Source organism: Petaurus breviceps, unplaced genomic scaffold (genome assembly GCF_028583685.1).
Source record: "Petaurus breviceps papuanus isolate PSGF00001 unplaced genomic scaffold, PetGlider_PUasm1.0 38, whole genome shotgun sequence".
Lineage (NCBI taxonomy): Eukaryota > Metazoa > Chordata > Mammalia > Diprotodontia > Petauridae > Petaurus > Petaurus breviceps.
The window spans coordinates 23833910-23847025 of record NW_027186304.1 but is presented as its reverse complement, the minus strand read 5'-3'; the positions used below and the strand labels follow the sequence as shown (position 1 = coordinate 23847025).

Here is a 13116-nt window from a genome sequence, read left to right as displayed (position 1 = left end):
ACTACTCTGGGGCATGTAGAGTCTGCCCTCAAAGGTCAGCCTGCCTCAACCGTGATAAAATCAGGAGGACAGGGGTGTGTATACTGGAGAAGAATGTTCCCAGTGGCACTGAGTGCCTCGGTAGTGGTTGGGTTATAATTGCCCTGGGATACTAATTTTTTTTCTCTGAAAGGAAGGAAGGAGAAAGGGGACTGAGTAGGAGAGTATTGGAAGATGAGTAGATATGATTATGTTGGATACAAGCCCCGTAATTGCTTGTTGTTGGGAGAGTGAGATGCAGCTCATCTTCCCATCTTTTTATTGATTATCCACACAACCCTTACAGGTCAGATCATGGTCCCCAATGGACCCCAGCCCCCCCCATCCCACTTGCAAGACCATCATCCTAGAGGCAATAGAAAGCCGTCAGAGGTTCTTGAGCAAGGGAGTGCAGACCTGTGTTTTAGGAATATCACTTTGACAGATATATGGAAAGCACACTGGAGTGGAAAGAGAAATACCAGAAATTGGGATATCAGATAGACTATTTCAGTAATACAGGTGAAAGGTGATAAAAAAAAAAAACTGAACTAGGTGGTAGAAATTGGCAACTGGTTGCATATGAGGAATGAGAAGTTCAATGTTATAAACTGAAAAGACTAGAAGGATAATTCCCTTGATGGAAATAGTGAAGTTTGCAAGAGGCATAGCATTTGGAGGGGAATGGTGCAGAGGGCAGGGAAGGGGAGACAATGAATAATGAGTCCTGTTTTAGACGTGTTAAATTTGAGATCTTTGAGTCATCTGTCTGTATCACACTCACTAGTCACCTAGGGCATAACCCAAAGCTGTGTCCTGGGCCATGCCTCTTATCTCTCTATATTCTCTCTCTGTGACTTCATTAACTTCCATAGATTTATGTATCATCTTTATGTAGATACCTTACCTCCCAAATTACACACGCACCCCCACCCCTGGATCTCTCTCCTGAGCTTTAGTTATACATCTCCAACTGCCTATTAAATATTTAAAACTAGGTGTCCCATAGGCATTTCAAACTAACATATCTAAAATCACATTTATTATCTTTCTCCCTCACCCTTTTCTGAACCTCTGTATCTCTATAATATTTCTGGGCTGTGTTCCCTTCTTTTTTTTCACACAACCTACCTTCTCAGTGGCCTCTCTATCTCAGTCTTTGCTCCACTGTGATCCATTCTTCACACAGCTGCCAAAGTGATTTTCCTAAACACAGGCTTGAACATGTCACTTCCCTTCTCAATTAATTGCAGTAGTTTTCTATTATTTCTGGGATCAAATAAAATAACTCTAACATTTGATTCTTAAAACCCTGTGCAGCCTAACCCCAGCCTACCTTTTCAAGTTTACCAAGGGTTATTTCTCTTCACTCACTCCAGGGTTAGGTGCAGTTGGCCCTCTTACAGGTCCTTATCTACAGTGTTCCATTTCCTATCTGCCTGTGCACTGACTGTCTCTCATGCCTGGAATGTGCTCCCTTCTCTCTTAGTATCCTTGGTTTCTTTCAAGACCCAGTCCAATTGTCCCCTTCTACATGATATATTTCCTGATACCTTTTAGCTGCTAGCGCTTTTCTTCCCCCCCCCCCCAAAATCACAGCCTATTTTATATGCCCGTGTATGTGTGTTATCTCCCTCTATATAAACATAGAGGGAATATAAATATTTGCAGCTATAACATATAAACATGGCTATAAATATGTACAGTGGATAGAGACTAGACCTGGGGTCAGGAAGGCCTGAGTTCTAACCTCAAACATTTATTAGCTGTATTGCCATGGGCAAGTCATTTAACCCTAGTGTGCCTCAGTTTCTTCATCTGTAAAACAGAGATAATAATAGCACCAACCTCCCAGGATTGTTTTGAGGATCAAATGAGATTATAATTGTAAAACACTTAACACACTGCCTAGCACATAGTAGGTATTTAATAAATGCTTATTTCCTTCCTTCTTAAGTAACCTCCTTGAGGATGAATATTGTTTACTTTTGTCTTTGTAGCTTCAGTTTCTATTACAATGCCAGGTGCATTATTGATTTAATAAATGCTTATTGATGGATTAATTGTTTCAGTTACTATCAAGGTATAAAAGTCCAATTGGTGGGCGACTAGGTAGCGCAGTGAATAGAGCACTGGCCCTGGAGTCAGGAGGACCTGCATTTAAATCCAGCCTCAGACACTTAACACTTGCTAGCTGTGTGACCTAGGGAAAGTCACTTAACCCCAATTTCCCTGCAGTCCCCCCTCCAAAAAGCAAAAAAATAAAAAGTCCACTTGGTAGTTGGTGACATGAGATTGGAGCTCATGAGTGACCAGGGTAGATATATTGATCTAAATGTCATCTGCATAGAGATAATAATTGAACCTATGAGGAAACTGTATAGGAAGACTCTTTTAAGGGCACTCCTCCAACTAAGTGTGTCTCACATGAATGTGTAAAAAGTTTTCAAAGGGGCAGCTAGGCATCGCAGTGAATAGAGCACCAGCCCTGGAGTCAGGAGGACCTGAGTTCAAATCCAGCCTCAGATACTTGAGATGCTTACTAGCCGTATGACTTTGGGCAAGTCACTTAATCCCAATTGTCCTCCAAAAATAAAAAAAAGGTATTCAAGCTTTCCTGAAAACTCAGTGAACCTCAAATTATTTATATCAGGCAAGCCCATGAAACAAAGAGAAAAGACAAAAGAAAAGGGCCCATGACAGGACCTTGAGTTATATTTACAGTTAGAGATGGGACAGGAATGATGATCCAGCAAAGGCTCTTCAGAAGGAGCAACCAGACAGGAGGAAGATGGAGAAGGTCAGTGTCATAAAGACACAGGTAGGGGAGAACACTGCAGAGAAGTCAAGAAAGATTAGGACTAGAAAAAAGGGTATTGGATTTAGTAATAGTTCATTGGTAACATAGGAGAGAGAGTTGAGTGAGGAGGTCAGAAGTTAAATTGTAAGAGGAAAAAAAGAGCCATAGATAGGCTGCCTTTCAGTAATGTGAATAATCCAAATTCATATATAATCTTATAATTATTTTTATTTGGTCCTAGAATGTAACTTTCTTCCCATGTTTATGTTTAAACATTATTTAAGTAATATTATTTAATATTTAAATATACTAAGTATATTTAAATATTAAATATATTAAATATGATGTTGAAGAGTTTAGCATTCTTCAGTAAGAACAAACCATATTAAATACTTATTACAGTAGGAATTAGAAAGTTCTCTTTTCTAATTTAACTCCCTTTTCCATTTCTCACCCCACTTATATTACAGTGCAGTGCCAAAATAAAAATATCTTTCTGCTTTACCCTTCATACTGCAAATAGATATCACCCCTCAGGCAAAACACCAACCTAAACTGAACTACCTTTTTTCCTCAATAGTTTGTCCTTTTTCTGGAATTAAGAGGTTATGGCTGATAATTAAATTTTTTTTTTAAGCAATTGGAGTTAAGTAACTTGCTCAAGGTTACACGGCCAGTTATTTCTAGGTGTGGTGCTAAGTATCTGAGCCCTGATTCGATCCCGAGGTCATCCTGACACTGGGGCCAGTGCTCTTACTCTCTGTGCTACCTGGCCGCCCCAATAATTAAATATTTTAAAGAAAGATTTCACTGTAGTAAATATAAACAAATCAATGATTTGATTATAAAAACTTATCATCAACTGTTTAAATTTGTTAATAAGAACCAGACAGTAAAATTTGCTTTGGATAGACTTTTCATATTAAAAATCTTCAGAAATAGGTAGAGAAAACATTAGTGTAAGAAGGAAGAGAATGAGGAGTCAAGAATGATGCCAAGGTTATGGACCTGGTTGACAGAAGGATAATGGTACTCTAAACAGAAAGAAGGGGGTTTAGAAGGAGCCTGGATTTTGAGAAACTTATTGAATTCAATTTTGAACATGTTGAATTTGAGATGTATATGGTTTCTAGTTTGAAATATCCAATAGGTAATTGGAGATACATAACTAGAGCTCAGGAGAGGAACTATATAGCTTTGGGAGTCATTTGCATAGAGATGATCATTAAGCCCAGGAAGATGGAAGTTGCCAAATTGGGGCAACAGTAAGTAGGTCAATTTTGTTGAAACACAGAGAGTATGAAGAGAAGTAATATGAAATAAATCTAGAAAGGTAGCTAGACCCAGATTATGAAAGCCTTTAAATGCCAAGCTGCTGTGTTGGTATTTTACCATAGACACAGTAGGGATTCACTAAAATTCTTTAACAGAATAATATAGTCAGACCTGTGCTTTAGGAAGATTCCCTTTTTAGCAGTGTGAAGAATGAATTGGAGCAGGGAAAGAGTGGAAAGAGGGAGAACAAATAAAGGGCTATTGTAACAATCAAGAAAGGAGATGAGGAGGATATGAACCAGGGCAGTGGCCTTGTTAATGGAGAGAGGTTTGGACTAGGTGTGGGTATAGTGGGAATTGTGAATTTTATTTTGCATATGTTGAGTTTGATGTACCTGCAAGTTCAAACTCTATCTTTTGCAGGAAACCTTTCTTGGTTTTGCTAGCTTCCAGAAATTTCCCCTTTAAAGGAAAAAAAATCTATTCCATCTATTTTGTATCTTATTTATATACATTTAAACCTGTTTATATACATTCTGTCTCTCCCATTGGAATGCAAGCTCCTTGAGAGCAAGTAGTTTTTCCCTTTCTTTGTGCCCCCAGAACTTAGCACATGACCTGGAACTTAGTAAATAATTAATACTTATTGATTGATGGCAAATTGAGAGTTAATGATGTCAGACCAGAACTCAGGAGAATAGTTTAGATCTTTTGGATTTCTAGAGAATTTGAGGGTTTCTCTCACTAGAAAACTTCATACAAAGTCTGGATCCTAGATATATTGCAGAAGAGATTTTTATTCAGTTACAGATTGAACTGAGTATCATTGGGGTCCTATTCAAGTATGAGATTCAATAAAATACAGAAAAGAAGAAATCCAGTCAGTGCTTCAAGCTGCATGATGCCTTATTGAGCATGTGTAGCGCCAATGCAATATTTATAGTGCCCATGATCACAATGAATACTATGATGATAGATCACAAAATGCACCAAACTCTCCAGGTAGAATACAGAACTGAAACATTTATTTAGACACCAGAAAACCCAATCCCAAAACCAGTAAGCCAATTGCATCATAGTACCAAAGATATTCAGAAGCCATAGTAACACTGAGAGCCACAGCAGCCTTTAGCCTTCCCATAAACCAATACAAGATCAACATTTACTCACAAACCTCTCTCCTTGCCTGCGTTCCTCTCTCTCCTACCTTCCTGCTAGCTCTAACTCCCAGCTTCTTGTGGGCTCTGCTTCCCTTCAGCAAATTTCTCCCACCACAGGCTCCATGTCACTATATTCAGCCTATTAGGGGATAGAGTTTATCTTCATAGCAGGGAAGCTTCCTGAGGGCTCTGCTGCACCCTTCAGCAAAGTCCCTCCATCACTAGCTCCATGTGATTACATTCAGTCTATTAGGAGGCAGAGTTTACTTTCAAAGCAGGAAGGTTTTCAAATTACCCCCTAGGTCTGTTAAGGTGCAGGGAAGATCTTCAAATTCCCATTCCCATTACAGCATGTTGTAGAGGATATTTTTATTTGGATTGGACTAGTCAGTAAACATTTATTAAGTGCCAAGCACTGTGTTAAGCACTGGGGATAAAAAAAAGAGGCAAAAGCTTGTTCTTGCCCTTAAGGAGTTCTCAGTCTGATGTACTAGATTGCCTTTATTAACCCTCCCACCTCTGAGATCCTATAATTGTGTAAAACTGGCTTAGATTTATAGCAATAGCGTATAAATGTTTTAGTTTATCTATTCCTAATCAAATTTATATAGTTCTATGTTCTCATCAATGTGTGTATAACCTCCATCAATCCATATTCCAACCTATCTGTGCCTGCTAATAATTTATGACTTTGTTAATATAATCCCATAAATTCATTCCAGGAGGGCTCTTTGGGGGATGGCTCTCACTTTCTCATGAATATCCCTACTTCTTCATGTATCCTATCTTTTTCACTTATAAATTTCTTTGACAGCATCCTTCATATTGGTGGTGTCTAAATTCAAATAGCATCCAATCCCTCCTGGCACACATAGTAACTTAGAAAATCCACAAATGAACATTATCCATATTGTATTGTATTTTTATATTTTTAAACATTTCCAAATTGCAATTTAATCTGGTTCAGCTGTACTTGGGAGTTTTGGACTCCCTAGGTGAATTTGATGTTTATAATGCTGAAACCTGCTCATGGCCACTATTGCACCTAACCATTGTCCTTTGGGTGATCTTCAATTTCAGATCGTCAGAGATAATAACATACTATGACTCACCACCTTACTACAGCCATATCTGTTATCTATAGTATTATATAGTTCTGTGTACTATACTATACTATAGTAAATTTGCACTATAGTAAGGAACTAGTTTTATTTTTTTATGTTATTGTATTTCTCATAGAAAATACCTTTATTTGAGGTATTGTTTAGGTGCTTATATAGGTAATTTACTCTATTTTCATTGCAAACCAATACTATTCATTCAGAGATTTATTCTTACATGATAGCCTTCTTTGGAACACAAATATTTTTCTTTAGAGCAAAAATACAACTAAATCCATAGTTTTTCCTACTATTCTTTTCTTAACCAGTTATTTGCATACATAACCTTCAATTTTATTTCATTGTCAAATCTGCATGGGAACTCATGTAGACAAGAAAAGACATTATAAATATCTTTTTTTTTTTACATTTGTTTTTAAAACTTTGATTTCCAGATTCTTTCCCTTCTTCCCTCCTCACCCACCTCCCACTGGGATGACAAGCATTTCAATATAAATTATACATGTGTAGTTATGCTAAATGTTTCCATAGTAGTTATATTGTGAAAGACTAGCTATATTTCCCTCCATCCTATCCCGCCCCCCACTTATTTTATTTTCTACTTTGACCCTGTTGCTTTTCAAAAGTACTTGCTGCTAACTACCCTCTCCCCCAATCTTCCTTCCCTTCTATCTTATCCCCTTCCCCCCTACTTTCCTATAGGGTAAGATACCCAATTGAGTATGTATGTTATTCCCTCCTTGAGCCAAATTCAGTGAGAGTAAGGTTGACCCATTCCTTTTCACTTTCCTGCTCTTCCCCTCCATAGTAACAATTTTCTCTTGCCTCTTTTATATGAGATAATTTACTGTATTCTATCTCTCCTTTCTCCTCTCATTATATTCCTCTCTCACCTCTTAATTTTATTTTTTAGATATCATCCCTTCCTATTCAACTCATCCTGTGCCCTCTGTCTATGTATACATGTATACACATATACACACACTCACATATGTATTTATGCATAAATACAACCTCCTATATATACATATATACACATATATATTCACTTCAGCTCTCTTCATACTGAGAAAAGTCATAAGTTACAATTATCATTTTTCCATGTAGGAATATAAATAGTTCAACTTTAATAAATTCCTCCTGATTTCTTTTTCCTGTTTACCTTCTCATGCTTCTATTGCTTCTTGTATTTGAAAGTCAGATTTTTCTCTTCAGCTCTGGTCTTTTCATCAAGAATACTTGAAAATCCTCTATTTCATTGAATATGTATATTTTCCCTTGAAACATTATACTCAGTTTTGCTGGGTAGGTGATTCTTGGTTTTAATCCTAGCTCCTTTGACCTTCAGAATATCCTATTCCAAGCCTTTCAATCCCTTAAAGTAGAAGCTACTAGATCTTGTGTTATCCCGATTGTGTTTCCACAATACTAAAATTGTTTCCTTCTGATAGCTTGTAATATTTTCTCCTTGGCCTGGGAACTCTGGAATTTGGTTATAATATTCCTGGGAGTTTTCTTTTGGGGATCTTTTTCAAGAGGGGATCACTATATCCTTTCAATTTCTATTTTGCCCTCTGGTTCTAGAATATCAGGGCAATTTTCCTTGAGAATTCCTTGAAGGATGATTTCTAGACCCTTTTTTTTATCATGGCTTTCAGGTAGACCAATAATTTTTAAATGATCTCTCCTCGACCTATTTTCCAGGTCAGTGGTTTTTCCAGTGAGATATTTCACATTGCCTTCTATGTTTTCATTTGGTTGGATCTGTTCTATAATGTCTTGATTTCTCATAAAGTCATTAGCTTCCATTTGTTCCAGTCTAATTTTGAAGGAATTATTCTCTTTAGTGAGTTTTTGAAATTCCTTTTCCATCTCTCTAATTCGACTTTTTAAGGTATTCTTCTCATTGGCTTTTTGGGCCTCTTTTGCCATTTGAGTTAGTCTGTTTTTTAAGGTGTTATTTTCTTCAGTATTTTTTTGGGTCTCCTTTAGCAGGCTATTGACTGGTTCTTTATGATTTCATGGTCTTTTATGATTTATGATTTTCTTTCTTTATGATTTTATGATTTCTTGCATCATTGTCATTTCTCTTCCCAATTTTTCCCCCACTTCTTTTACTTGATTTTCAAAATCCTTCTTGAGCTCCTCCATGTCCTGTAAGCAACTCATATTTTTCTTGGAAGCTTTTGATGAAAGAGTTTTGACTTCGTTGTCTTCTTCTGGTTCTATATTTTGATCCTTTTTGTTCCTAAAAAGGGTTTCTGTGGTCTCATTGTGCTTCCTCTGCTTGCTCATATTGGCAGCCAATTACTTGAGTTTTGAGCTCTTTGCCACAGCAGAACTTTGCTTCCAGAGTGGAGAGCTATGTTCCAAATCACTGGGGCATTCACAGTTGCCAGAGCTATGAGGAGGGAGCCCTCTCTACGGCCTCCACAAGCTCTGGCACACTAGCCACACACCCCAGGACCACCACCCAAGACTGCAACCCAGAACCCGAATGGTCGCTTGATACCCCTATGATATGCAGGCCAGGAGCTCCGGAGCCAGCCATGCTGCTGTGCTACCTCCACCTCTTGCCCTGGGGACAGGGGCCAGACCTTGCTCTTCTGTCTCCCAGTTCAAACAGAGTTTGTCACTGACCTTTAACTTTCTCTTTGCATTTATGGGTTGAGAAGTCTGGAAACTGCCACAACTGCTGTCGATTCAGTCGCCTGAGGTCTGCTCCAGCTGGTCTGTGCCACCACTTGGCACTAACCCAGGTCTGGGCCCTGCAGCTCACACAGGACTGCTCTTGGCTCCCAGTCTGGTGCTATAGACCCTTCCTGTCAGCTTGCCAGGCTACATTCAGTAGGAGATTTTTTTCTGTCTGTCACTTTGTGAGTTCTTTAGCTCTAAAAAATTTGTCATTTTTTTTTTTTTACAGGTATTGGAGGTGGTTCGAGCAGGAGCTCAGACAAGTTCCTGCTTTTACTCTGCCATCTCGGCTTTGCGCCTCCCCCCCCCCCCATAATAAATATTTTTAAGTGTTTGATTGACCCTTACTCGGAAGAGGGTTTATGTACTTGTTTAGCTTGGTCCCAAAGAGCAGAACTGTTTACAATGGGTAGAAATTATAAAAGCAAATCTTGTCTTAATGAAATAAAAGACTTAGAGACATACAAAAACAAAGTAGGCTGCCTTGGAAAGTAATGAATTGTCTCTTTTTTGAGAACTTAAGGAAAAGACTGGATATTGCTACTTGCTGACTACGTTGGGGTTTTCTAATTCAATTTTGTTTTATCTTCCATTCCAACTTCTCTCTCCTCCCCTCCAGTTTCCCCAGTCATTAAAAAAAAACAACCAAGAAAACTAAAAACCATTACAAATATTTATAGATCTGTGAAACAAATTTCCACATTAGCCATGTCCCAAGGAAAAAAAATAGAATAAAATATGCTTTAGTCTGCACTCTGAATCCATCAGTTCTATTTCTGGATGTGGAGAGCATATTTCATGAGTCCTTTGGAATTTTTGGTCATTATATTAATCAGAGTTACCAAGTCTTTCAGAATTTATTATATTTACAGTAGTTCTGTTACTGTACACATTGTTCTTCTGGCTCTACTCACTTCGCTTTATATCAGTTCACTCAGGTTTTTCTGAAACTATCCTTTTCATCGTTTCTTATGGTACAAGCACTCCATCACATTCATATTGATAGACAGCCCTTCACTTTCCAGTTCTTTGCTACCACAAAAAAGGCATCTATAGATCTATTTATATACATGGTACCTTTTCCTCTTTGATATCTTTGAGGAATAGACCTAGAAACAGTTTTGCTGGGTCAAAAGGTATGTACAATTTAATAGCTTTTGGGGGGCGCAGTTCCAAATTACTTTCCAGTATGGTTAGACCAGTTCACAATTCCATCAGCAGTGCATTTATTGCTCTCTCCATCTCTCTAGTTCTAGAACCATGATCAGATAATTTCTGCTTACTATCCCTGTTACTTTCATGACCAAAATGCTTTCACTGGCTTCTACTTCCCTAGATGTGTTGTCTCCTACCCCGTTAGAGTGTAGGGGACTTTCTTTACTTTTGCATTTGTATACCCAGGGCTTAGTACAATGTTTGACACCTAGTAAGTACCCAAATATAAATATTTTTTCATTCATTCATTCATTGTCCCTTTTAAACCTGGGATTTTATAATCAGGTAGCAGTATAGTAGATGAAATGGTCAAAATCAGCTATCCCCAACAAGTACTAAAATGTTGCTTATTCCTCTTATAAGATAACCTGTTAAGGTTTACTTATAGATTACTTTAATGTGGTCTACTATAGAACTTGTGCCCGGTAATCTATTATGTGAATAATTTGCATAATTGATTATCAACAATCGTCCTCTGAGAATTGGTGCTCTAACCCAACACCCAGGAATCCTGGCAGGATTATTCTCCATTACAAAATAGATAGCCCTAGCTTTATCACAGTTCAACACGTGGATATTAGCGGATTTTGTGGCACAATCATTTTCATTACTTTGAATAGGGCACTTCAACATCCAGCTATCCTTTTAAGTAGAGGGTACTGCCTGTCCCTACTCCATAGTAGCTCAATGGGTTTGGAAACTCTTACAGCTGGATCCAAAGTATGTAGTTCCCATTTTCATAAAGCTTTCAGTATGTTTAAGTATTTTCCTCAGAAACATTACTGTGAGACAAATACTACAAGTATTATTCCGTTAAAGTTTTATAATAATAACTAGCATTTATATAGTGCCTACTATGTGCCAGGTACTGTACTAAGTGCTTTACATAGAACTATGTGTAAATTATCTCATTTGATTCCTTAAAAACCCTGTGAGACTATTATTCTCATTTTACAGATGAGGAAACTGAGGCTTACAGAATTACATAGCAATGACAAAATTCAAACCCTTGTTTCCTGACTCCAAATCCAACAGTTCTTCAATGATAGCACTCTGCCTTGAAGTTTTCTAACAGCTCCTTAACTGACTACATGGCAGTGAACCTTGACTTAGGATTCTTGGTCACTTCTCTTGATAGTTTTGCCTTATTACAAACTGTGCACTAAGCACTAGTTTGGAGTTGTATCTTTATTTCCTTTATTTAAGTCTGGGGATTGTTGAAACTTATATCAATATGTACCAGTTTCCAATGTTTGTGCTTATTCTCCTCCACTCACCCCTCCCCCAACAATATTGATTGAATATTGGAGATACAGGAATGTGCCTGATATATTTCAATGCCTATGTAATTCTATACAAGAATTATTGATTGAGTCTTAATTTTCCTCAAACCTTATACTTCTTTATTTGAGCTATTTTACTCCTTATTTTATTGCCTTTCAAAAATTATCCTTGTGCTTGCACTTACATAACATTGTTCACATTTATGTTTTTTTCTCCTAATAGAGTAAAGAAAAGATTTCATCCTACAGCAGAACTCCAAAAGTTGATAGGAATGATGTGGGGAAAGAGGTGAAAGAAAAGTCATCTATGAAGCGTAAACTTCCATTTACCATTAGTCCGTCAAGAAATGAAGATCGAGATTCAGACACAGGTAGAATATTTTTTGAAATTTTCTTTTCTGATAAAGCAATCTCAGTCACTGTCTTAATGATTCTTTCTTCAACCCATAACTCTTTTCTCCCCACCCCTTTTCTGTAATCATATATTGCCAATAAAATGCTCTGTTCATTTCATAGAAAAGTGATGCAGATATTGTTATTTCATAGTGCCAAATTGGTTGTTTCTGGCTGAAGTGATGCTATTTTTTTTTATCATCTAGATAGGGTTCCATTCAAAACTACATACAGTATTTCCCAGAAATTTATGTGTATTTCAAATAATTCTTTACTTACCTTCCTAGAATATAATGTCTATTTATATATATATATATGTGTGTGTGTGTGTGTGTGTGTGTGTGTGTGTATGTAGTATGTATGTTGTATATATGTATATTTTTCTTGGTCTCACAGTTTATTGAGATAGTAGACTGATGAAAGAATTTAATGTTTTCTGAAGTCTTGCTTTGAGAAATAGTTGTTCAGAACCCGCTGGTATATTTTTTTTCTCCAGAACTGATTTATTTATTTTTAGTTTTCAACATTCATTTCCACAAGATTTTGAGTTTAAATTTTTCTCCCCATCTCTCTCCTGCCCCCACCCCAACATGGCAAGCATACTGATTGTCCCTTCTCCCAGTCTGCCCTCTCTGATATCCCCTTCCATCCCTCCCCTTTCCCCGTTCCCATTTACTTTCTTGTAGGGCAAGATGGATTTCTATACCCCATGGCCTATACATCTTACTTCCTGGTTGCATGTAACAACAATTTTTTAACATTTGTTTTTAAAACTTTGAGTTCCAGATTCTCTCCCTTCTTCCCTCCTCACCTACCCCCACTGGGAAGACAAGCAATTCAATAAAAGTTGTACATGTGTAGTTATGTAAAACATTTCCATAGTAGTTATATTGTGAAAGACTAACTACCGTGTTTCCCCGATAATAAGACACTGTCTTATTAAGTTTTTGGACAGAAAAACACCAGAGGGCTTATTTTCAGGGGAGGGCTTATTTTAATGAACATGGACAGCAATTTTAATAAACAGGTAAATGTGAACAAAAAAATGTACCTTTATTCAATAAGCAAATCACTGGGGAAGAACAGGATGACGCGCTCACCGCTGCAGCTCTGATTGAATGCAGCTCGGAGCGCGGTGTGCGTTTCACCGGGGGGGG

General features: G+C 37.5%; 1 protein-coding gene across 8 annotated transcripts in view; it reads left to right on the top strand.

The window, feature by feature from the left end:
- ANKRD12 (ankyrin repeat domain 12) overlaps positions 1–13116 on the top strand; it is a 209358-nt gene that overhangs the window by 62120 nt on the left and 134122 nt on the right. For all 8 annotated transcript variants that reach the window (XM_069099659.1, XM_069099654.1, XM_069099653.1 and 5 more), the window contains one exon: positions 11790–11937. In XM_069099659.1, the coding sequence (XP_068955760.1) occupies positions 11874–11937 (64 nt within the window). In that variant the 5' untranslated portion in view covers positions 11790–11873. The remainder of the gene's footprint in view (positions 1–11789; positions 11938–13116) is intronic.